General features: G+C 40.5%; 1 protein-coding gene across 2 annotated transcripts in view; it reads right to left on the bottom strand.

Annotated features, from left to right (window-relative positions):
* Positions 1 to 12,324: 12,324 nt before the first annotated feature.
* The window catches only part of OLFML3 (olfactomedin like 3), an 85,744-nt gene continuing 70,664 nt past the window's right edge, over positions 12,325 to 27,404 (bottom strand). Inside the window, exons 3-4 of one of the 2 annotated variants that reach the window (XM_075335606.1) lie at positions 21,156 to 21,230; positions 12,325 to 15,157 (exon numbers count right to left, since the gene is read on the bottom strand). In XM_075335606.1, the coding sequence (XP_075191721.1) occupies positions 14,370 to 15,157; positions 21,156 to 21,230 (863 nt within the window). In that variant the 3' untranslated portion in view covers positions 12,325 to 14,369. The remainder of the gene's footprint in view (positions 15,158 to 21,155; positions 21,231 to 27,404) is intronic. The other variant, XM_075335607.1, reaches the window with a different exon arrangement.

Below are 27,404 nucleotides of genomic sequence, written 5' to 3'. Positions count from 1 at the left end.
CGAATATAAAGCTAATTCTAATGTTCCTTTTATTCCTATAGTATTCCCATGCACCGCTTTTCACCCAAATGGTACATGGTTCATGATCTCTTTCTTTCATGTCCTCTTACTACTTCACCATATCACTGGGATGATCATGTGACCCTCACCCTAATTCTTCAAGGGTGTGTATGATGCCCTTCTTCATACTTTTTAGAGGCCCACATTGAAAATGTGATTTTATATATATATATATATATATATATATACAGTGCCTACAAGTAGTATTCAACCCCCTGCAGATTTAGCAGGTTTGATAAGATGCAAATAAGTTAGAGCCTGCAAACTTCAAACAAGAGCAGGATTTATTAACAGATGCATAAATCTTACAAACCAACAAGTTATGTTGCTCAGTTAAATTTTAATAAATTTTCAACATAAAAGTGTGGGTCAATTATTATTCAACACCTAGGTTTAATATTTTGTGGAATAACCCTTGTTTGCAATTACAGCTAATAATCGTCTTTTATAAGACCTGATCAGGCCGGCACAGGTCTCTGGAGTTATCTTGGCCCACTCCTCCATGCAGATCTTCTCCAAGTTATCTAGGTTCTTTGGGTGTCTCATGTGGACTTTAATCTTGAGCTCCTTCCACAAGTTTTCAATTGGGTTAAGGTCAGGAGACTGACTAGGCCACTGCAACACCTTGATTTTGTCCCTCTTGAACCAGGCCTTGGTTTTCTTGGCTGTGTGCTTTGGGTCGTTGTCTTGTTGGAAGATGAAATAATGACCCATCTTAAGATCCTTGATGGAGGAGCGGAAGTTCTTGGCCAAAATCTCCAGGTAGGCCGTGCTATCCATCTTCCCATGAATGCGGGCCAGATGGCCAGGCCCCTTGGCTGAGAAACAGCCCCACAGCATGATGCTGCCACCACCATGCTTGACTGTAGGGATGGTATTCTTGGGGTTGTATGCAGTGCCATCCAGTCTCCAAACGTCACGTGTGTGGTTGGCACTAAAGATCTCGATCTTGGTCTCATCAGACCAGAGAACCTTGAACCAGTCTATCTCAGAGTCCTCCAAGTGATCATGAGCAAACTGTAGACGAGCCTTGACATGACGCTTTGAAAGTAAAGGTACCTTACGGGCTCGTCTGGAATGGAGACCATTGCGGTGGAGTACATTACTTATGGTATTGACTGAAACCAATGTCCCCACTGCCATGAGATCTTCCCGGAGCTCCTTCCTTGTTGTCCTTGGGTTAGCCTTGACTCTTCGGATAAGCCTGGCCTCGGCACGGGTGGAAACTTTCAAAGGCTGTCCAGGCCGTGGAAGGCTAACAGTAGTTCCATAAGCCTTCCATTTCCGGATGATGCTCCCAACAGTGGAGACAGGTAGGCCCAACTCCTTGGAAAGGGTTTTGTACCCCTTGCCAGCCTTGTGACCCTCCACGATCTGGTCTCTGATGGCCTTGGAATGCTCCTTTGTCTTTCCCATGTTGACCAAGTATGAGTGCTGTTCACAAGTTTGGGGAGGGTCTTAATTAGTCAGAAAAGGTTTGAAAAAGAGATAATTAATCAAAACATGTGAAGCTCATTGTTCTTTGTGCCTGAAATACTTCTTAATACTTTAGGGGAACCAAACAGAATTCTTGTGGTTTGAGGGGTTGAATAATAAATGACCCTCTGAATAAACTTTTCACAATTTAAAAAAAAAATAAAAAAAGAAATAACATTCTTTTTTGCTGCAGTGCATTTCACACATCCAGGCTGATCTACAGTCCAAATGTCACAATGCCAAGTTAATTCCGAATGTGTAAACCTGCTAAATCTGCAGGGGGTTGAATACTACTTGTAGGCACTGTATATATATATATATATATATATATATATATCCCTCAGGGGTAAACTTTTTCAGCCCTTGCACTTAGTGGCACTTACTTACTAGGAGTTCCACTCCTTAACAATGGGACAAAATGGTTTTCTGATGCCTTCCTCTACATGTCTTCCAGGGTGCATTAGAATACCTCCTTCTAAGTTTTTGCGCCCCTTGCGTATAGAGTATAGGCTTTACTAGTGTAGGAGTCCGCACTCTTCTTAATGGGAATAAACATTTTCTGAAGTGTCTTCCATGATGTATTGAATTACTTCCTTGTAATTTTGACAACCCTTACATATAGTGCATAGTCTTTTAAAGTGTTAGAGTCCCACTCTTTTTAAAATGGTAAAAAAAAAATATTCTGAGGCCCTCTTCTATGATTTCTAGGGTATGTTGCAATCCCTCCTTTACATTTTTGCTATGCCTTGCATGAATATATTGGCTTTATCACTGTATGAGCCCCACTGTTTTAAAATTGAAAAAAAAAATATTCTGAGGCCCTTCTCTACGTGTCTTCCAGGGTCTTTTGCAATCAACCCTTTACGTTTTTGCTAGGCCTTGCATTAAGTGCATAGGCTTTAACAGTTTAGGAGTCAAATTCTTTTTAAAATTGTAAAAATATTTATTCTGAGGCCCTCCGCTACATGTCTTCTTCGGTGTATTGTAATTCCTCCTTTAAATTTGGCCCAAATTGACTACTTGACATGTAAATATTTCCTTTTAGACTTGTGGACGCTAATGCTTTCCGCAAGCTCATGGTGGTGGCCGTCTCTCTTCCTCAGCTGCCACTATTTCATACGGTGTACCATCTGCACCTTACACATGCATGTGTCCCATAACATAACTTGCGCACTGACCAATCCAGTTACTGGGAAACTTCACTTAACCACCAACATGTGGACGATGGCTTGTGGCCAGTAACACTACATTTCCCTGAAAGAACACTGGGTGACTATTGTGGAGACCAGGAATGAGTCAGACCCAGGAAAGGCTCACGTGCTACTGGCGCCTAGTATTGCGGTTCCTATCCATCAGGGTTCCCCCACCTGCACCCTCTCCTCCCCCATATGAAAAGGGTGATCATGCAACCCTCAATTTTTCAAGGGAGTGTATGGTGCCCTTCTTAGTTTTTAGAGGCTTACCTTGAAAATTCTCTAACACACATATGTGTATGTATACTCCCCAGGGGTATGTCAGCCCTTGCACTTAGTGCATAGGCTTTACCACTGTAGGAGTTCCACTCTTTTTAAAATTATCCAGAAATGTATTCTCAGGCTCTCCTCTACTTGTCTTCTAAAGTGTATAGCAGTCCCTCCTTTAAATAAATACTGTGAAATTTGGTTAGAGATGGCCTGGCTATTAAGACTATGTTTACACGTTGCATTTTTTCCCACGCTCTTTGCAGCCTTTGTTCATGAGTTTTATGCAAATTAAAAGCTGATTTTTACAGTACCAGCAAAATGTAGGAGATTGGATAAAACTAATGCATACAATTGTTTTTTTGTTTCTTTTTTCCTGACTGAAATGGAAAACTGATGCATTTTTGAAAGAAGTAGCATGGCAATTCTTTCAGCATTTTTTCAACATTAAGCAATGAGAGTACAAAAACGCAGCAAAAACTCTACATGTGAACATAGTCTAAGAGGTGGAGGATACAGAGGGGGAACTTGGAGGTTTAAACTTTAATTTGCCTTATATACATGTCATTGTACAGGAAATAAAGTTTCCTAACATTTTTTTCCTATAAAATCTATTTTATCTTCAGTTTGGTATGTTTTATTGTCAGTCCGTAAAAATGGCGTAATACTCTGACAACTGTAGGAGGTGGTCGATTCACTGCCCCTCCTACTATACAGTGTTTTCTCTAATGTACAGTGCTGTGCTGCAAATGTTCCTTATGTATGTTAGTGGGGCTGCCGGCAATGTAGCCAAGCCAGAGCAGCGCAGCAATCGGTGCCATCTAGCGGCCGAAAAGTTATAGTGTTCATATAAATGAAACTGTACCTTTAAGTGTATTGCATCGTAGTGCTCTGCTCTAAACAATATCATGACTGGGGTTTTAGTATGTAGAATGTAATGTATAGGAGTATAACGTGTTTTATATAAGGCCTTTTATTAATGGAAATATGGTATTAATGATGTGTTAAATATAGAAATGTTAAGGAGGATAATTTGGAGTAAACTATAGTAGGCATACAGGCATAGGAATATTAACCCCTTCACGACCTTTGACGGATCTTTCCGTCATGGAGCATGTCACATTAGTCCCCGCCCCCTGCTGTGGGCAGGATGTGGTGATCCGCGCACATATCAGCTGTTTTTAACAGCTGACATGTGTGCCTGCATGTTACGAGTGGAATCGCATTCCACCCGTAACATTAACCCCTTACATCTCGCTGCCAAAGTCTGGCAGCGAGATGTATATACGCGCGGTCATGATTTTTACTTACCGCCGCCACAAACCGCAGTGATCACGTGACTTTTGGTGGTTGCCATGGTAGCACAGGGTCATGTGATGACGCCTGCAGCTATGACGAATCACTTTCATTTTCACTCGGCCCGGAGCCGAATGAATCAGGAAGTGACCGTATCTGCTGTTTACAGCTGTATAGTTGTGATCAGCAGATAGTGCAGAGTGATCGGATTGCTGATCGTTATTGCCCCCTAGGGTGACTTGTAAAATAAAAAAAAAGTTTAAAAAAAAAAAACTAAAGTTCAAATCACCCCCCCTTTCACCCCATTGAAAATTAAAGGGTTAAAATAAAAATTAATATACACATATTTGGTATCGCCGCGTTCAGAAATGCCCGATCTATCAAAATATAAAATCAATTAATCTGATCAGTAAACGGCGTAGTGGCAAAAAAATTCCAAATGCCAAAATTATGTTTTTGGGTCGCCGCAAGTTTTACGCAAAATGCAATAACAGGCAATCAAAACATAGCATCTGCGCAAAAATGGTACCATTAGAAACGTCAGCTAGAGACACAAAAAATAAGCTATCACTGAATCATAGATCCCAAAAATGAGAACGCTACGGGTTTCGGAAAATGGCGCAAAACGTACGCCACTTTTATTGGACAAGCTTGTGATTTTTTTTAACCCCTTAGATACAAGTAAACCTATACATGTTTGGTGTCTACAAACTCGCACCAACCTCAGGCATCATAACCACACATCAATTTTACCATGTAGTGAACACGGTGAATAAAACATCCCAAAACTATTGTGCCATCACACTTTTTTTGCAGTTTTTCCACACTTGGAATTTTTTTGCTGTTTTCCACCATATATGGTAAAACCTATGATTCATTTAAAAGTACAACTCGTCCTGCAAAAAACAAGCCCTCATATGGCAAGATTGATGGAAAAATAAAAAAGTTATGGCTCTCGGAAGAAGGGGAGCAAAAAACAAAAACGCAAAAACGGAAAGTGCCCGGGGGCTGAAGGGGTTAAGATAAAATGTTTTAGTATAAGTGCAATGTAGGGACAAAGAGGGCAGGAAGAGGTAGATAGTGTGTTATTAGAAGCTAAGTGCAGGTGTTAGCAGACCAGATAGAAATCGCTACAATAGTAACATGGGAGACAGAACAGTGGGTGGAGTAAAAGTCGTGAATGTAGACAAAGCAAGGAAAGGAAATCAATTCAGATTAGTGAAGATGCAGTAGTGTTCTGCACAGGAGGTCCTGGGATCATGAGCTCTGGATTAGGGTTTGCCCAGGGCTCAGTAAGAATCCTCCATAGTGTCCTACTGGCACAGCTGCAAGAGATGGCACCATAGAAGTTAGACTTGGCTGCTGGAGGAATAGTGCCCAGGGCAAGTGCTGGACAGAGGGTTATTCCGTTGAGCAGTGCAGCAGAACACAGGAGAAAGTGTCATGTCTGTCCTAGGAAGGTTATTATGAAGACAGATATGTGTGTTATGAAGATGTCTCCCAGAAAGCTTGTAAGCTGAATAAAAAAGTTAAAGTTTGAGTTAAAGGATAATCATTTTTGTGATGTGTTACCCAAGTACGATGTCTTTGATGGTAACCGGTGACAGGGTGGAGGATGAACCATTGAAGATGCAAGTAAGTGTCACACACCCCAACCGGGATGGACCACATGCACAACACTGGAGTCAGAAAAGGTATTGGAGCATGACTCCGGAAAGTCTGACTAAAAGCCTTACCATTAACCAAACGTCCCCTACCCACTAAGACTCTTATCTCAAACAAACACAAATACTGTGTGATATTGGATATAAAAGGCCACAGCAGCCCCATTTATTAATAACAAAGCATAAACAATATAACATTTCAAATCTTTATTGAAGAACACCCGAAAAAGGAGGGGGGGGTAACTGAAGGTTGACAAAATTGTTCATTGCAACATCGGCCCACCTCCTGCCCTCAGCCGCACCACACTGACTCGAGAGCATCTGGCCAGATGTTGCCCACACCATGTCTCGCTGAGACCCAACCCAGCAAGGACCCGTTTCACCAAACACTTGCACCAGTAGAGATAACCCGCTCCTGCACTGGGTTCCGTTCTCTCTTCTGTGCAAACCCCCACCTTCAGACACCCCCCTCCTTTCCTATCACAATCTTCCTCCTCTTATTTGCCGACGTTTAATGTACCATCAGGGCGGGCAGGCGGGAATGATTCAGAACGCCGTCCAGGTAAGAATGCTCACCCTCACCCCTGGCATGACCTATATATATACGACCCTCTCTAGCACCACCCCCTGACCAATCAAACTAACCCTTAATCCTAGCTGCCCCTTTAGTTCCACTCCCAGCTTTCCTGTACGACTAAATTATACTTTACATTTAACCCTTTATTAACTCTATGGCCTGGCATCCCTCCTAGTCATGCTGCCCTCCCTTGAGCCCCTCTGGGGCATCAGTCCGGGCTATTCCTTTGCTGGCAATCACATGGCTCTCCCCTTCACAACATTGTTCTCAGAAGTGACCTGGAAGTCAGAGATGCATCCAGGTGTCTAAACCATGCTGTTCCTGTTCCATTTGAGAGCTGTTTTCATGGATTTCAGCAATTCAATTGCCCACCAGGGGTCTGCCAAAAAATGCTCAAGTTTTCATTGATTTACATTATACTCGTTACTCGAATTGAGCCTGTCTGAGCGTCCCGCCCAATTGAATCAAGCATTCGAGCATTTTAATGCTTGCTCATCACTAATAAGAATGTAATAGTCCTTGAACACAATAAGACCACAGTTTATAATATGTACAATACTCATATAGCATTGAATCTGTTTATTAGTAACTCAATAAAAGCAATCCAGAGAAAAGCAGAATGAATACTTGGCTTTGAACACATTGTATATTTAGAATGATTTTTTTACACTCAAGCTGAAAACACACAAAGGAATGAACTGCAAAGTTTTCATTTAGCAGCATGACTTCTTTCACACATCACATAAACTGGTACTTCACAGCTTTTATAGGTCACAATAGAAATAAACCTACAATTAGGAGTGATGGTAGCAGAGAATAAATCAGAAAAGGTCATCAGTGCATATGAGAAAACGAATAAAGAAGAAGAGCTTAGAAGAGGTGTAATGATTTCAGATTTATCAATGTCGAGGTATAACATATCTAATATGTTACATAAATTTATCTCTATATAGTTTTTAGGGCAAAGTGTGTTTATAATATCTCCGATATTGTCTTAGTATGGTAATCTAGTGGAAGAGCTTAACTATCAAGTTCTATAGTAATGTTTTCTAACTAAGCTAAACATGTTTATCCATTCCAATGAATGACCCTACAGTATTTAACCATTGTTGAATCCTTGTGGTCACCAATGTACATTATTGTACAGTTTATCAGTATCAATAATCTATATAAATGACTAAATTACATAAATGTGTATATATTGCATAAAGTATCTATAAGACTATATTATAATCCAGAGCTACATTCACAGTTCAGCAGGTTGCCTTTGGAAATAGTTGTAGAGTTATTCGTTTTTAGATTTTACCGTTACAGTATCCGTACGTCCAATAATCACAGAGCAAGCTATTTACAGACTGAACAAGCAAGGAAGCTGCTAGATTTGAGCTTTATACATATATATATATATATATATATATATATATATATATATATATATATATATATATATATATATATATATATATATATATATGCTGGATATACCCATTAATGGGTTGGAGAAGGTTGGGGAAAATTTTTGGTTTTTTGTGAAAAAAATATGCATCACTGATGGTAAAAACAGTAACATATCAAAAGATGAATAAAAATCAGATGCAGCGCAAGTGAAAAGGAGTCTGTTTTTTCATGTTTGCAAGGACAATGGACATCTCAATGAGGAGTTAGGATTGGTAGAAGATAAGTAAAGCCATATATTTACAAAGTTATTTACCTAGATTCATATAATACATTTATTTAAAAAAAAAATAGCTCTTTAAAGCCAAATTTTGATAAGTTGATCATATTAGGCCCTCAAATGAAATTATGATTGACATTTTAAGGCAAATGCTTAAAGGGAATCTGTCAGCAGGTTTTTGCTACCTCATCTGAGAGCAGGATAATTTAGGAAGAAACCCAGATTCCAATGACGTATCACTTAGTTTATTGGGTGCAGTAGTTGTGATACAACCAGAGTTCTTAGAGTAGCATATAGAAGAGCTCAGAAAGCTAACCGCGCCTGGACCAGGCTTTATGTGTACATTGTCTGTTGACAATGAGCTGCTTATCAGAGGAGGGGATATAGTTGGACAACTTGGGAAAAGGCAGCCAGTCACCGCAATGATAATGTCCTAGTGATAAAACTTTCACTATAAGTAAACAATAGCATGAAGCTCAATATGTGACACATTGCAGAAATCTGTGTTTTAACCCCTACAGTATGCTGTCCTCAGATTACATAACAAAGGCTAACAAAGTCTCTATATATCTCTGTCTGGTATTAGGCATTTATGTTTTTTGTAGGAATTTCTGGGCAAATTGGGGATGGGAAAATAGATATTCAGATGTTACAATGTGTGATTGCTGCTTTTGTTTGTTCATAAAATTGTTATACACCTCCATCTCTGCACTAAAATATAATTTACTCCCAGATTGAGAAGATCTGTAATTTTGAAAATAACTAGATAAAGTTGGGGAAAATTCATTTCAAAATGTGCTTTTGTGTAAACATTATTAGTTTTCTCTTCATGATTGTTATCAGATTTTTACGTATGGAAGTAGTTATAAGGTTGTAAAGGCACCTGTCCCACAATGATATTTGAATTACGGAGATCTGATCTGCAATGCATGAGAAATCAAGCATAGAAGCCATATGCAAAGCAGGCCGGAAGGGCAATGGAGGAGTATAAATACACTTGGACAGATTTTTTACTCCTTACTACTTTACACCTCAGGAGTAACAGCTTGTGCAACTCGCCAAAATCTCAGGCACAAGTTTTAGTGCCTGGATCATTGCATCCAGTATGTCTCATGCGGGCAACTGTAGCGTAAAAGATAGCGTAATAGATGAGCTGTCAATAAGGAAGCAAATAGTAGTACAGGGCAGGGAAGAAGTCCGGGTGTATTGACACCCCAAAAGCACTTCCAACCTGATATATGGCTTTTTAAGGGAATCTGTCAACAGTTTTTTGCTATTTAATTGAGAGCAGGATAATGTATGTTTTATGCTCTTGTTTTATCAGCAGGAGATTATCACTGCCACACTAAGTATTATGTGCAAGACAATCAAGAAAATCTGTGAAATTTAGCCCCACCACTTATTAGCAGCTTGCTGTCAATGGACAGTGTACACAGGAAGCGTCCAATCTGGGGTGTGGGAGGGGTCATACACATCACATCTACAACAGAGAGAGCCAGAGAGCAGAGATTCTATTAAAACTGCACTAAGAAAACCCTAAGTAATGCATCATTGGAATCAGACTCTCAGACCCTACATCATGCTGCCTTTAAATTCCATAGCAATAAACAGCTGACAGATTATCTCTAAGCTCAATTTGTCATGACTGGCACACCAGATCTCTGCAAGAAAATGTTATCACTTTTATTGAGGATTAAGTGTCTGCACAACCATAGCATACTATTTCCATATATAAAAACATGGTGACAAGTTCCCCTTAAAGTTAAATGACTAGAACCTGAATGACTCCTATAAAAACCCCTCACTTGGAGAATATAATTTCTGCAAATAAATAAAATCCTATTTAGGTGGCTTACAGTCAAAGAAATTTCTGGAACAAATCTAACGTGTGGATATGCTTATAGGGTCTAGGACCGCATTTGACAGCCCTGTTAAAGACATCCTCTTTCAGAAAACTTTCCACAGATGCACAGTTTGTTGTTAGAAACCAAACCGAGCTGTTCTTACCTTCCCTGGGTCCTTGCTGCGTCTCCAACACTGCCCCAGCCTCTGTTATTTGGCTACAGCAGTTACGTCATAGTAACATCACTCCAGTCAATCACTCAGCTCAGCGGATCTGCAAATATAGATGGAACGAGCCACTGAGCTGATTGGCTGCAGCGCTGTCAACATGACGTCACAGCTGCAGCCAAACAATAGAGACCAGTGTAGCAGCAGAGACAGTGTTGGATCCAGGGAGCGTAAATAAAGAACAGTTTGTTTTTATTAAAATGTGCATATATGGAAAGTTATTGATTTGTAATCAGGATTGTCAGTTTAATATTTTTAACCTACCATGAACCTACCTGTAGTGGGGTCTTCAAAACACTGTGTCCACAATTGCCTTCTCATAAATTTGGTTAAAGGGCTATTCCCAAATGTAAAACAAATGTAAAACAAATGTAAAACCTTTGCTATTTATTGCTTATTAAAATTTTACATATTAACACTTCTCTTTTGTTTACAGCGTGTTGCCTAGGAGACCGACCACTGATGCTATCTAATTTCTATACATCGTGTTGAAGCTGGCCAGGATTAGGGGGTAACAGCAAGCTCTAGCAATCTGGACCATCTTCATAACCATGCGTAAAGCATATTAGAGGAGAGCTTAGAAACATTGTGCATGTTCTGCTGTCTAGCAGCAATGGTGGGGCAACGGGCTGTAAGCAAAATTATTAATATCTCAAGGGTGTCTTAAGCGTTTAAATTGCAATACCCATTTATGCAATAGAGATTAACCCTTTAAGTACTTCATTTTCTCATAAAACAAATTCTATATATTGTTACATGAGCAAAATACTTACTATTCTGCAGCCCACAGCAAAACCACTGGGTGGCTATATATACTGTAGCACATAAATGTCATGTACAATGCATTACAAATCATGGATTTTTTCACAGATGGTCATCTTGGGATGAAATACCTAGGAACATCGGTATAAACCAAATCTAGCAAGATAATGTTTTGGGAAACCTCCTGTATTGAGCCATATGAAAATTGCGTATTTTTTGTGATTGTTATAAATTATCAATCACTTGCTGTAGCTAATATAGCAATTCTAATACTGGTCCTTTATTGTATTTCCCATAGATGATTGTTTAAAAGTAGGCAAAATTTAAAGCTTTATCACACCTCTTAGAAATCCAAAATTAAGAAAGGCTTTATTTCTTAAAATATCTTTCTAGTGGTCTGAGCTTGTTTTTCTGATATAGACGTTCGAATCCCACATACAGATATCTATTGAAATGAAAACATTCTCTTAACTCTCTATAGTAATCACAAAATGAAAACTTTGTAGCTATCTATTTACTGATGAAGGCAGTGAATATCTGTATGCAATAAACTCATATGCTCCCTCTAGTGGTGGTTGAAGGTAGCGAGTATCTTATATTTTATCTCATTGTGAATGCAGGGGATTTGGAGCTCTGCATTAGAAAAACAAAGCTAGGACCGCTATTAATATAAAACAAGAAATTAAACATAAAATTCTAGCAAAGTTTAGTATGACCCAGATAATACTAGGATATCACAGCACAAAAAAATGAATTCTATGCCTTGCTTGGCTTCTGTGTCAAGTTATCAAAATTTTCTGTTGAGTCATGGCAACCTTTTCTACATCTGTATGTGATCATTATCCCCATTTATAACATTGTCCAGATAGGGTACTGCACTGGAACTACAGATGAGCAGATAGCTCCCAGGAGAATCACTTTCAAGTTGAATTTCATGTTTCGCACACTACTCATGACTAAGAGTATTGTATTTATCCTGACTTGCCTTATACCTTTTGTAAATGTTGTAATAATTCTGCTAAATAAAATATTTATATTTTTTAAGATCTCCAATTTTTGTTTGGGCATCCATCATTATATTAGATAAATCAATTTCTGGATTAAAATATACCACTATTATTTACACTGAGATGGATGAAGTGGTGATGATATTGATTTCAATTCAGCAAGTATGAATATGCACAGAACAAAAATATAAACGCAACATTTTTGGTTTTGCCCCCATTTTTTTATAAGCTGAATTCTAAGATCTAAAACTTTTTCTATGTACAAGGTCTTTTTCTCTCAAATATTGTTCACAAATTTGTCTAAATTTGTGTTAGTGAGAACATCTCCTCTGCCGAGATAATCCATCCACCTCACAGGTGTGGCATATCAAGATGCTGACTAGACAGCATGATTATTGCACAAGTGTGCCTTAAGGCCGCTTTACACGCAACAACATCGTTAACAAGATGTCGTTGGAGGGCACGGAATTCGTGACGCACATCCAGCCTCATTAGCGACGTCGTTGTGTGTGACACGTACGAGCATCCGCTAATGATCAAAAATACTCACCTAATCGTTGATCGTTGACACGTTCTTCAAATCCCAAATATCGTTAATGGTTCTGGACGCAGGTTGTTCGTCGTTCCTGAGGCAGCACACATCGCTATGTGTGACACCAGGGAACGATGAACAACAGCGTTCCTGCGTCCTCCAGCAACGAGGTGGGAGTGACGTGAATGCGGCTGCTCTCCGCCTCTCCACTTCTATTGGTGGCCCGCTGATTGACGGGAAGGTAAGTATGCGTGACGCGTCTTAGCGATATTGTTCGCCACGGGCAGCGATTTACCCATGACGCAAAAACGACGGGGGCGGGTGCGATCGCTAGCGACATCACTAGCGATGTCACAGCGTGTAAAGCGCCCTTTAGGCGGGCCAGAATAAAAGGCCATTCTAAAATGTGCAGTTTTATCACACAACACAATGCAACAGATGTTGCAAGTTTTGAGGGAGCATGTAATTGGCGTGCTGACTGCAGGAATATCCACCAAAGCTGTTGCCCAAGAATCGAATATTTATTTCTTTGCCATACACTGACTCCAAAGGCGTTTCAGAGTATTTGGCAGTTTCTTCTGTCTCATAACAGCAGACCACATGTAACCACACCAGCCCAAGACCACAACATCCAGGATCTTAACTTCGAAGATCCTCTGAGACCAGACACCTGAACCTGCTGCAACAATCAGTTTGGATAACCAAAGAATTTCTGCACAAATTGTCAGCAACCATCTCAGGGAAGCTCATCTGCATGATTGTCCTTCTCATCGGGGTCTTCATCTGACTGTAGTTCATTGTCGTATCTGACTTGAGTGGGCATATGTGATGTCTAGTACATCGGAGAGGTGCTCTCGTCACGGATGAATCCCAGTTTTTATCGTATAGGGCAGATGTCAAAATGTGTGTATGGCGTTGTGTGGGTGAGCGTTTTGCTAATGTCATCATTGTGAATCGAGTGGCCCATGGTGACAATGGTGTTATGATATGGGTAGGTGTATGTTATGGACACTGAACACAGATGCATTTTATTTTGAATGCACAGAGATCCTGAGGCCCATTGTTGTGCCATTCATTCACGACCATCACCTCCATGTTCTAGCATGATAATGCACAGTTCCATATTGCAAGGATCTGTACACAATTTCAGAAAGCTGAAAACATCTCAGTTCTTGCTTGCCCAGTATACTCACCAAATATTTCAGACACTGAGCATGTTTTGGACAGTCTGGATCAAGGAATACAACAATGTGTTTAAGTTAAAGCAAATATTCCACAGTCCACAATCAACAACCTGATCAACTGTATGTGAAGAAGATGTGTTGCACTGCATGAGGAAAATGACACCTCCCCAACCCATTAATGCTGTAAAACTGTATATTTTGGAGTGGCCTTTCATTGTGGCCAGCCTAAGGCATACCTGTGCACTAGTCATGCTGTCTCATTACCCTCTGTGAGGTGGATGGATGATCTCCACAAAGGAGACGTGCTAACCCTGATTTAGACAAATTTGTGAACAATATTTGAGAGAAAAAGACCTTTTGTGTGCATAGAAAAAGTCTTAGATCTTTGAGTTCAGCTCATGAAAAATGGGAGCAAATAATAAGTGTTGCATTGATAGTTTTGTTTAGTGTAAATTATATTGTTAGACTAAGAAGGAAACAATTGAGACATGAGGAAAAAATGGAATTGCTGTAATGCCATGTGTGGAGTATTATGTGTATGACCCAAGTTATAACAATCCTTTAATATGAAAAGTGATACATGAAATCATATGATCACCATCAGCTCTAATACAGTTCATCCCTAGGCTTCATGGTAAGTTTATATAAGATTTGGTATCCATCATCCCAAGCATAGATTTGTTTTTCCTTGGGGTTGTATTTCATGCTGGAATGAGATCCATACCGTTTCGGAAAGTAAACAATTGGGACATTTTCACTGGTTATGGTGCCACTGACATCAAAGACACACTGTATTCGAGAGCGACTCGGGAGCTTAGTGTTATATACTACATATAGAGTGCCGCACACCACAAAAGCACTTTCTGCATTTTCTATTGGGCATGGAGTATCCCACATCTGCTCAATGCCAAGGTTACCTGGATCTAGTTTGGCTAAACAGATATTTTTTTCATTCTCCCTGGTGGCATAGATGACCCAGAGACCTTCTTCATCGGCCACTATGTCTATGTAGTTGAATTTGGACAGTCCGTATACTGGTACTTGATCTTCTATGGGCAGAACTGCGCTGTCAACCACCGCTCTGGAAGTTAGGTTGAATTTTATAACCTGAAATTCCTCATCTTGCCGTATATAATACAAATTGCCACCATAAACAATGTGTCCTGTACCAATCCATGGATAAGGTAGCTTGATTCGAGGTACTTTGCGTGATGAAGACGTAAGAGTGAATTCCTTCATGCGGGAGAACACAAACACAGTATCATTGCCTGCTCCATCAAAGACATAAACCTTTTCGGAATTTCCAATTGGGTCCTTTGTCCAGAGGCCAGCGCTGCTCCTAAATCGCTTTAGTATTTTCATAGCATTCACTTGAGAAATAGTGTCACTGCAATCTACATAAGTAAAGAGGTTACAGGAGTAAAAAAAAAACAATGTTTAGAAAGTAACATCAACACAAAAAAACATTAGTCACCAAGAATTCCTGCAGGAGCAGACTACACTGAATGTTTGTGGTCTGTGACCATGGAAACTCAGAGATCGGTATTTGATCTTTGTAAATAATATTTTAGATATTTTAGTCAAAGAAAAATGTAGAATTGTTTCATTTTGTAGATACTGAATGCCCTGGGACAAAATATATAGGTTTAGGAATAAATATTACATTATTGAGACTTATAAAGGACCAGTCTCTAGGTCAAAAGTGGCGGGTTATTGTTCTTATTTTATTGTCACTACATCTGTAAGTATTCAATTTTTTGTTTTTCTTTTGTTTTTTGGAGTATTTTTATGTAAGTCTGCCATACTGCTCCAGAGATATCGGCCTTTTTCATTCAGTGCTAGTTTTTCTGGTCTTTACAAAGGGGCATGGCTCTCACAATTCCCCAGGATGTGCGTTTAGGTGGCTCTGCACAATTTACCTGTGAGTTATGCCCTCTTGCTAAAGGCCATAAAATTAGCACTAAGTAAAAAGGCCTAAATGTCTTGGACAATATGGCAGATTCTAAAAAAGGGTAACAGCAGGAATAAAATAACAGCAAAAACGGCCCACTTTTGACCTAGTGACTGGTCTTCTTTAATTAAAGGGAATCTGTCAAGTCTTTTCTGTCAATGCCATCAATACCTGGAACAGAACTACCTAATTTACGTTTCAGGATTAGTAGAGTTCCAGGAGTCAGGCCACTTTTAAAATACTTTTAATCTGAAAGTGATGCCCCTAGTGTATCACTTTTTATTATGATTATACTCCTTTCATAATGTTTAAGTCAACAATGCATTCCTGGAAATAGGTGAAAAGCAATGTGACAAAGGATTTATCAAAGCTTGTGCAACCCATCATTAACAGCTTTCCATTATTAATGGATCGACAAAGAAAAGAAGAGTTGGACTTTGATTGGCTGCAAGTGACACTTTTGCTTTTTGCTACTTTGCATTAAACTTCCTGATGAATTTCCAAACAGATTTCATATACTGTATATTCTTGCAGAATGACAGTAATGAATATTCTAAAAGTAATCTGTCATTAGGATCAACCCTACAAAGCCATCTATATGGGCACACAGGTCATAGGAAGTTGAATAAAATGATAACTTGATATCTGTGATCCAATGTCTTATTCCAGAGAAATCCACATTTTTCTTATATGTAAATGAGTTGTTTCAGGCTATGGTCCGGACATTGATCTACATGAGAATCTGTCTCCAGAGCTTATCTATATATATAATTGCCTTATTCTGTCTGTCTTGCTCCAAAATGACATCATTACAGTGAAAACCGTAGCCATACCGCACACGCTAAAGAGCCTACGACCAACGGCTCAGCTAACTGAGCAGCCCAAACTACGGGCCACAGGACGATGCCCGACACTTTTCCCCACACCCACACGGAGCCCCAACTCCCCGGTAACTGCTGCACCCCCGGGAGCCCACACCGGCAACCCAGCCGACACATACCCACCGCTCGCCTCCACATTACCCACCTCAGCTCCACCCCCCTACACTCCACCCTCCTAATGTATACACTGAACACACACACACACACATACACACACACACACAAACGAATAGTCACCTGTCCCCAGCCATGCAGTCCCCAGCACTGACGTCCTCAGCGCCATGGCCCCGCTTGGCTCCACCCCCCGCACTCCATCCCCCGCACATATTACCCCGCAGGATGGGGGCACATGTCAGGATGGTGGCTGCACCACGATGGGGGCACATACCAGCATTGGGCCACATCACAGATTCAGCCCACATACCAGGACAATGTGATCCAACGTCAAAGTGCAAGTTGTTGACACCCCTTTACAAGGAAAGTTACTTTCAGATAGTGAAAAGGTCTTCACACAAAATGTGTACAAAAATATTTTTACTTAACTTTACACTGTTCATGGCCTTCTTTCATTACAAGCCATGGACATCATTAAACATTAGACTCATCTATTAAAACTGTTCCTTCTGTTGTCATTTTAAAACCAATAAACAATTATAAGAATACTAAATTAAACCTAACCCATCCAGTCCATTCATTACCTTATTATTCAATCTGCTAACCTACATACACATTCTAGACTACCCAATACTTTAGAATCGGGCCACCTTCTAGTATTAAAGGGGCATTACCAGTATTATATGTGATGGCTGCTCACTTCTGTCCTAAAGTCACAGCAGAACTGTGATTAAAACTGATACATCTGCATCTCAGCTTCAGCTTCCATCTCATAGGCAGCCTGTGCTACAATATTGTTGTAATACAGCAGAGCTGTGAGAGCTGCAGATGCTGACTTATTTGTAAGGAGACAAAGTTCAGTTGTACTATATTGTGTTAACATGTCTAATATTGGTAACGCCCCTTTTAAGAAAAATAATCCCTTGAGGTAGATTCTAATGCAGATGATCTGTGCCCTGCCCATAGCCTAGAAGAGCTCATTTAGATATAAGAAAAACATGGATTTCTCTGGAATAAGACATCGCAGATATCAGGGTGTCATTTCTCCAGCTTCCTATGACTTACATGGCTAACATGACTGCTTAAGAGGGTTTATCCTACTAACAGATTCCGTTCAAGGTACTCAGAAAGGAACTTTTCAGTCTTATGAACATAAATCTTAGTAATAGAGGTGAACAGACTCGTGAAAGTTCGGTTTGGCGGGTTCACACAGAATTTAGAAAAAGTTTGGTTTGAGACCAGGCCTTGAGCTGACATGAACAAATTTCGTTCAAAGTCAGCGTAGGGGTATAGATAAGTTGTTACAATTTGACTAAGGCAACTAAAGACCCCTAAACTAAAGACTATTTATTTAAAACATAGCTTTTAATATTTAGTATTATAAATTCAAAAAGACTACACACATATTTTTACAACCAGTAGCAGCTACAATGGGTATTTTTATCTTTTTCATTCTCAAAAGTAGTCATACCTTGCCCTAAAATGATTAATATATTGTGGCTAGAAAAAGGCTTAATATCCAGATCACAGTATCAATAGTGGGCCATGGTATAATCCATTTGCACTTTCTAATTAGTGCCTCGATCCCCCAGATGACGCCACTTTGGTGAAACATGTTGGGGGGGCAATAGGTTCACATTTTTAATATAGGAAACGCAAATGTATTATACCATGGCACCATTTAGATGAATTTGGTGTAAAAAAAAACCATCAGTAAATACTGCAAGATAAGGAAAGAAGAATGAATTAAAAAAAACACAAGTGACGTTGTCCTGAACACAGTCATATGTACCAAGGACAACTATTATGTAACCTGTGCAATTGCCAGGCGGCTTACTAGGGACTAATACATTTTATGGCTCACGAATACTATGAGATTGTCCATCATAAGGCGGGTGTTGTATGATGACCTATCAGAGTGAAAGGGGACCATATAGTTTTCAATAGTTAAGCACTTAGTGATAATAGTCAAGTCCTTGCGGTCAAGAGTAAAAAGCCTGATTTTTGAAAATACTGTAAAGTGATGAGAAGTATGGTCTAAATTTTGTTGATTTTTCAGTATCGGAATGTCAGCATGAATGTACTTATTTGCTGACAACAAGCAGTGATCATTAATATGTATTCCTTCAAGGAGGAGAGCTAATGTCCTTTAAAAATCTGTAGTAGGTAAAACATTCTTTATTTTTATTGAATGTCAGGGGCTGAATGTCTTTCTTTATAGGGATCTGTCATGTTATAAATGGTATCTAATGTGCAGGCAGGATGTTATATAACAGGAGGAGCTGATCATAGTGATATACATTCTTGTGTGAAAATTTTCAATAAAGCTTGAATTTCCAGTATGCTGACCTTTTCTGTGATTGACATTCGGCTCTTTATGATTGTGCATGTAGAGATAGCTGTCAATCACTGTGTAGTACCACCCACTTGACTCAAAAGGTATTTAAGCACCAGGGATTTTATTGAATAAAATACAAGTTATACTGAACTTTTTCCAATGAACCTATATATAATTCTCCTTTTCTTTACCGTGCAGTACACAGATCAGATGTGCAGCATGTACAAAGCAACAGGTTCCCTTTAAGAAAGAGGGACTACTACTTGTAAATTTTTAGTGACTGACAAATCAATGCAGGATGATATTTCTATAAATCGGCAGATTTTGATGTCAAAATGTAATATTTATCAATAGGTCAATTTAATTTTCCTATTGCAATGTATACAACCCCTGGTAAAAATTATGGACTCACCTGGCTCTGAGGATGTTCATTCAGTTGTTTACTTTTGTTTAAAAAAAGCAGATCACAGACATGGCACAAAACTAAAGTAATTTCAAATGTCAACTTTCTGGCTTTAAGAAAGACTAAAAAAATCATGAAAACATAATGTGCTAGCCAGTAACTGTTACTTTTCAAAACCAAACAGGGGGAAAAAATTATGGAATCAGTCAATTCTGAGGTAAAAATAATAGAATCACCATGCAAATTTTCATTTCCAAACCACCTGCATCAAATAAGATCTGCTTGTTAGTCTGCATCTAAAAAGGAGTGATCACACCTTGGAGAGCTGTTGCACCAAGTGGACTGAAATGAATCATGGCTCAAACTCTTAAAAGAGGTAAATCATTACACAATGTTGCAAAAGATGCTGGTTGCTCACAGTCAGCTGTGTCTAAAATCTGGACCAAATACAAACAACATGGAAAGGTTGTTAAAGGCAAACATACTGGTAGGCCAAGGAAGACATCAAAGCATAAAGACAGGAAACTTAAAGCAATATGTCTCCAAAGCAGGAAATGCACAACAAAACAAATGAACGAATGGGAGGAAACTGGATTCAATGTCTGTGACCAAACTGTAAGAAACCGCCTAAAGGAACTGGGATTTACATACAGAAAAGCTAAACAAAAGCCATCATTAACACCTAAACAGAAAGAAACAAAGCTATAATGGGCTAAGGAAAAGCAATCGTGGACTGTGGATGACTGAATGAAAGTCATATTCAGTGATGAATTGCAAATCTGCATTGGGCAAGGTGATGATGCTGGAACTTTTTTTTTGTTTCATACCAATGAGATTTATAAAGATGACTGCCTGAAGAGAACATGTACATTTCCACAGTCATTGATGATCTGGGGCTGCATGTCAGGTAAAGGCACTGGGGAGATGGCTGTCATTACATCTTCAATAAATGCCCAAGTTTACATTGAAATTTTGGACACTTTTCTGATTCCATAAATTGAAAGGATGTTTGGGGATGATGAAATCATTTATCAAGATGATAATGCATCTTGCCGTAGAACAAAAACTGTGAAAAAATTCCTTTAAAGAAGACACATAAGGTCAATGTCATGGCATGCAAATACTCCGGATCTCAATCCAATTGAAAATCTTTTGTGGAAGTTGAAGAAAATAGTCCATGACAAGGCTCCAACCTGCAAAGTTGATATGGCAACAGCAATCAGAGAAATTTGGAGCCAGATTGATGAAGAGTACTGTTTGTCACTCATTAAGTGCATGCCTCAGAGACTGCAAGCTGTTATAAAAGCCAGAGGTGGTGCAACAAAATACTAGTGATGTATTGGAGTGTTCATTTGTTTGTTTGTTTTTCATAATTCCATAATTTGTACCTCAGAATTGAGTGATTCCATAATTTTTCCTCCCAGGCTAGCACATTATGCTTTCATGATTTTTTAGTGTTTCTTAAAGCCAGAAAGTTGCCATTTGAAATGACTTTAGTTTTGCGCCATGTCTGTGATCTGCTTTTTTTAAACTAAAGTAAACAACTGAATGAACATCCTGAGAGCCAGGTGAGTCCATAAATTTTGCCAGGGGTTGTATTACTTTGATTCCACTTCATTTACATTAAACAAAAATATTTTAACACATATTTTTTCCTATAAAATTTGAATCAAAGAGTGAAATGGGGTTAATGGAACCCACTTACATGACTTCCGGATGATGGGAGGACTCTGCATCACATCTGTTTCCTCATTTTCTGCAACCTCAGCCTTTGGACAACCTATTACAACATGAGAGGTAGGTTCCACTAACCCCTGTGAATGTTAAGTACACATGCAATAATATCCATAGGTGAATTAATATGTGTACTGGTTTTTCTGCCACATCCAGATAGTGCAGCCAGTGCTCCTTTCAAGGGAACCTGGCATCTTTTGAAATTATATTTACCTGCAGATATAGTGGTAATCTACAGGTAAAAGACATTTAAATATTGCCTAGCAGGATTACCGTACTTGGGCAGTGGCTACAGGAAGAAAATAAAGTATTTTTCTTCCTGGAGCCACTGGCTTCCAGTCCTCATCAGGGCTGTGCAAGGGTCGGTTACAATCACCACTCACCATACAGTAAGCACTGTGACCACTCACCATGCAAAGCAGAATGTCAATCATTAGGGCCCAGAAGCTTTAAACTAGGTCTCTGGTAGAGGTCTTCATAATTTTAGGAGGCTATGTAATGGCTTATGTTGTATCTAGAAGGCTTTGTGAGATTCATACTCTATATAGGGGGCTATATGAGGTCTCACACTGGATATAGGAGGTTACACTAACGAGCAAAAGGGTATCAATGTTTTGAATTTTTGACATTCAGGCTCCATATCTCGCCATCTGCTATAGTTTTGAATATTAGACTACCATAATTTTAAAGACAATCATCTTGCCTATCTCATGTATAAATTTGACTTGCAACTATTTAGCATGTGATTATTTATGCAGATTGTTGTCAAGTCACTGCATTCTCACTGTTTTGCTCTAATTTTTATTTTTAATATTTTGTTACTATTTTATAAATCCACCTTTGGCTTTCAAGACTGCTCGAATCCTGCTGGGTGTGCTCTCAATCAAATTCAAGCATGTCTTGACTAAAATCTGATTCCAGATCTCTTCTACACGTACCCAATTTTTGTGCAAACGGCTCAACTCAATTGGGTATGTGTACAGCTTTTTCTTCAACTGTATTCACATGTCTGAGTATGTAGCAGGCATATAACTTAATGGATGTTTACTTTACACACAGTACCACAAGACACAGTTTCTCAATATTCACTTTAGATGCTACTGTCCTGGTTAGTCCCAGACCTTCTGCCACAACCCAGCTTAGCACAAAATTACTGTTCATGAGAATGCCTACAATCATCACACGGTTCTACATCCTGCCAGCAACAGGGAGTAGCAACGCTCTGCTGCCTAGGACTGCATTCTCGTCTCATGTTCACCACCGTGTTAGCCCATTTCCTCTCAGCTGTAAGCTACCCGGGGCCTGCTACTAAATATCTGTCCTCAGACCCCACCCACAAGGATTGCTTTCAGGTCCTTGATGAGTCCCAGATTTCACTGCTGGTCTAATCTCTGGGTATAAACACCTTTTGAAATTCTGTGGTATTTTCTCACTACCCTTGCTTTTTCTTTCACTCCTTCCTGCCACAAGTCACCCCAAGAATGCAACCAAAATGACCTGACGGACCCATATGTCCGCACTCAACTCTGGTCATTCCCTAACTGAACTCTAAGATGGTTTCTGTCCTTTCTTACCTCAGCACTAGCTCCCCCAATTGGCTAATACCAACTGCCAACTGTCACTTGCCCTGCAGTCAGTTGTCGGGCAACCTATCTTACCAATATCCTATGTTATAATCCATAACTATACTTTACATTACCTTCCTAAATAACATTACTTTTCAGGGGTAGGAACTCGACAACCATTCCACCATCTTGCACTAGAACTAATAGACTTGTGATGAGCTGACTTGTTGACTCTGATATATTGTCTGACCATCCATCTCCTGGCTTTTGAAAGGATGGAAGGATTTAATTTTTGATTCTTCCAACTGTCATGACACTTAGGTGGGCTTTACACGTTGCGACATCGCTAGCAATTGCTAGCCATGTCGAGCGCGATAGAACCCGCCCCTGTCGCACATGCGATATGTGGTGATTGCTGCCGTAGCGAACATTATCGCTACGGCAGCTTCACACGCATGTACCTGCTCGGCGACGTCGCTGTGACTGCCGAACTATCCCTCCTTCAAGGGGGAGGTGCGTTTGACGTCACCGCGACTTCACTAATCGACCGGCCAATAGAAGCGGAGGGGCGGAGATGAGCGGGACATAACATCCCGCCCACCTTCTCCCTTCCGCATTGCCGTCGGGACGCAGGTAAGGAGATGTTTGTCGCTCCTGCGAGTTTACACACAGCGATGTGTGGAGCTGCAGGAACGACAAACAACATCGTACCTGCGGTCGACCCAACATTATGGAAATGAACGACGCTACACAGATCACCGATTTTCGACGCTTTTGCGATCGTTTATCGTCGCACCTAGGATTTACACATTGCGATGTCGCTACCGGCGCCGGATGTGCGTCACTAACGACGTGACCCCAACGATATTTCAGAAGCGATGTCACAACGTGTAAAGCCCCCCTAACATGATACAGTTTGGCAATTTTCTTGGCTAAGAGACTGCTATTGATGAGCTGGATGATGATGTATCTCTTTCTTGAGGAAATCTTCTTCGTGGCTGCTCCTCGATTCAAACCAGTGACCTTTTGGTTGGGAATCAACCTAATAACACACTGAGCTATTAGGGAATGTGAAAACAGGTTGTAATTTATAGTATACAGAAAGAAAAAGATTTTTCAAACACCAAGAGCAAAACAGTAACAATGCAGTGATATGAAAATAATTTGCATAACTAATCATATGGTAAATCAAATGCAAGTCAAATTTATGTATGAGATAGCCAAGATGATTGTCTCTAAATTTATGGTAGTCTAATGTTCAAAGATGTAGTGGATGATGAGATATCGAGCATGAAAATCAAAAGTTCAAAACATTGTTACCCTTTTGCTTCTCAGTGTATGCGAGGGCTCATATTTATATAGAAGGGCTATGTGCGGGCTCATACTGTATATAGAGGTTATATGGAGAGCTCATACTGTATATAGAGAGGTTTTTGAGGGGCTCATATGGTATGTAGGGAGCTGTGTGGGGGCTCATAATGTATATAGGAGGCTGTGTGTGGGCACATATAGCATACAGAGAGGCTATGTGGGGGCTTAGACTGTATATAGAGGCTATGTGGAAGCTCATATGGTATGTAGGGGGCTGTGTGGGGACTTGTGTTGTTTATAGAGAGGCTATGTGGGGGGCTCATACTGTACATAGAGAGGCTATGTGGGGGTTCATACTGTATATAGGAGATCTATATGGGGGCTCATACTATACATAGGGAGCTATGTGAGGGCTTATGTTGTATATAGGGAGCTCCGTGTTGTCTCATACTGTACAGTGGGTATGAAAAGTATTCAGACCCATTTAAATGTTTCACTCTTTGTTTCATTACAGCCATTTAGTCAATTCAAAAAAGTTCATTTTTTTCTCATTAATGTACACTGCACCCCATCTGGACAGAAAAAAAACCCAGAAATGTAGAAATTTTTGCAAATTTGTGAAACAATAAAAACTGAAATATCACATGGTCTTTTAAGTATTCAGACCCTTTGCTCTGTTTTGAGTAGAAGCACCCTTTTGAGCTAGTACAGCCATGAGTCTTCTTGGGAATGATACAAGTTTTTCACACCTGGATTTGGGGATCCTCTGCCATTCTTCCTTGCAGAGCCTCTCCAGTTCCGTCAGGTTGGATGGTGAACGTTGGTGGACCGCCATTTTCAGATCTCTCCAAAGATGCTTAATTGGGTTTAGGTCAAGGCTCTGGCTGGGCAAGTCAAGAATGGTCAAAGCGTTGTTCTGAAGCCACTCCTTTGTTATTTTAACTGTGTGCTTAGGGTCATTGTCTTGTTGCAAGGTGAACCTTCAAGCAAATCTGGGTCCAGAGCACTCTGGAAGAGGTTTTCTTCCAGGATATCATCTTTCCTTCAATTGCAAAAAAGTCGTCCTGTCCCTGCAGCTGAAAAACATCCCCATAGCATGATGCTGCCACACCATGTTTCACTGTTGGGATTGTATTGGGCAGGTGATGAGCAGTGCCTGGTTTTCTCCACACATACCACTTAGAATTAGCACCAGAAAGTTCTATCTTCGTCTCATCAGACCAGAGAATCTTATTTCTCATAGTCTGGGAGCTCTTCATGTGTTTTTTTTGCAAACTCTATGCGAGCTTTCATATGTCTTGCACTGAGGTGAGGCTTCCGTCAGGCCACTCTGCCATAAAAGCTGACATGGTGGAGGGCTGCAGTCATAATTGACTTTGTGGAACTTTCTCCCATCTCCCTAATGCATCTCTGAAGCTCAGCCACTGTGATCTTGGGGCTCTTCTTTACCTCTCTCACCAAAGCTCTTCTCCCATGATTGCTCAGTTTGGCTGGATGACCAGGTCTAGGAAGAGTTCTGGTGGTCCCAAACTTTTTCCATTTAAGCATTATGAAGGCCACTGTGCTCTTAGGAACCTTGACTAATGCAGAATTTGTTTTGTACCCTTGGCCAGATCTGTGCTTTGCCACAATTCTGTCTCTGAGCTCCTTCAGCAGCTCCTTTGACCTCATGATTCTCATTTGGTCTGACATGCACTGAGCTGTGAGGTCTTGTATAGACAGGTGTGTGACTTTCCAAATCAAGTCCTATAAGTTTAATTAAACACAGTTGGACTCCAATGAAGGAGTAGAACCATCTCAAGGAGAATCACAATGAAATGGACAGCATGTGACTTAAATATAAGTGTCTGAGCAAAGGGTCTGAATACTTAAATACTTATAACCATATGATATTTCAGTTTTCTTGTTTAATAAATTTGCAAAAATTTCTGGGGGGTTTTCTGTCAAGATGGGGTGCAGAATATACATTAATGAGAAAAAAATGAACTTTTTTGAATTTACCAAATGGCTGCAATGAAACAAAGAGTGAAAAATGTTAAGGGGTCTGAATACTTTCCGTACCCACTGTATATAGTGGGATGTCAGCATGTTTAATTCTATAGTGAAATACCATATTTTTCGGATTATAAGACAAACTTTTCCTCCCAAAAATTTGGGAGGAAAATGAGGGGTGCGCCTTAAAATCCAAATATAGCTTACCAGGGGGGCTGTCTGTGCGGTGACCGGGTGCGTTCGGGCGGCCGGGTGGCTGAATGCGGGCGGTCAGGTGCCTGTGGTTGAGTGCGGGCAGCTGTGTGCCTGTCGCTGCCGGCTGCTTCTCTGTCCTGGAGGCCGGCTGCCTCTCTGTGCAGGCGGGCGGGTGGGCGGCCTGCTGGCTGCCTCTCTGTGCAGGCGGGTGGGTGGGCGGCCTGCTGGCTGCCTCTCTGTGTGGGCGTGCAGGTTAACGGCCTGCTGGCTGCCACTCTGTTCATGCAGGCGGGTGGCTGTGCGGCAGGTGTCCCTGTGTGTCCGCGGTCCCAGTTTCAAATGATGTCGCCGTGAGTCAGCGCGTGCGCAGATGGAGCTCTTGGATGAGAGCTCCATCTGCGCATGTGCCGCTCTGGGAGTCAGCGCGTGCGCAGATAGAGCCCTTGGATGAGAGCTCCATCTGCGCATGCACCGCTCCAGGTGCCATCATTTGAACCGGGACTGCGGACAGACTGGGATGCTCACTGCACCGGCCTGCTGCACCACTGAGCCGCCGCCGCTGATGATGATGACGCTGATGACACCACTGAGCCACCGCTAATGACATCGCTGATGACGCCACTGAGCCGCCGCTGATGACGCCACTGAGCCGCCACTGATGACGCCACTGAGCCGTTGCCGCTGCTGGCACAGCCTCTGCCTCATGTGACCCCGCTTCACCACCACTGCTGCCCCCCTTCGGTAAGACAACACCGGAGTATAAGATGGACCCCATTTTTATTTTTTTTACCTTTTTTATCTCTAAACTTGGGGTGCGTCTTATAATCTGGTGCATCTTATAAAACGAAAAATAAGGTATTTAATATTAATATAAAATAATAATTATAATGAATATATTAATATTAATATTGAACAGAATTTATTTCAGCCTATTGGTTTGGCCCCCCCACACCAGTCATGGTCTCTCATGTGGCCCCTCGAGAAAATGAATTACCCCTGCTATACATGGTTCATTTGTAATGTGTTACCTGCCTCAGAGAGACCATAATTACTTAACATGAAGAAGAATATCCTCTATTAAAGATTTGCAATTTTACTATTGCTGCACTGGCCCGTAGTCTATTCTGGTCCTTCAAGAAGCCATCCCACTAACTTTT

This window comes from Anomaloglossus baeobatrachus, chromosome 2 (genome assembly GCF_048569485.1).
Source record: "Anomaloglossus baeobatrachus isolate aAnoBae1 chromosome 2, aAnoBae1.hap1, whole genome shotgun sequence".
NCBI lineage: Eukaryota > Metazoa > Chordata > Amphibia > Anura > Aromobatidae > Anomaloglossus > Anomaloglossus baeobatrachus.
This window is presented reverse-complemented; position numbering and strand designations above follow the sequence as displayed.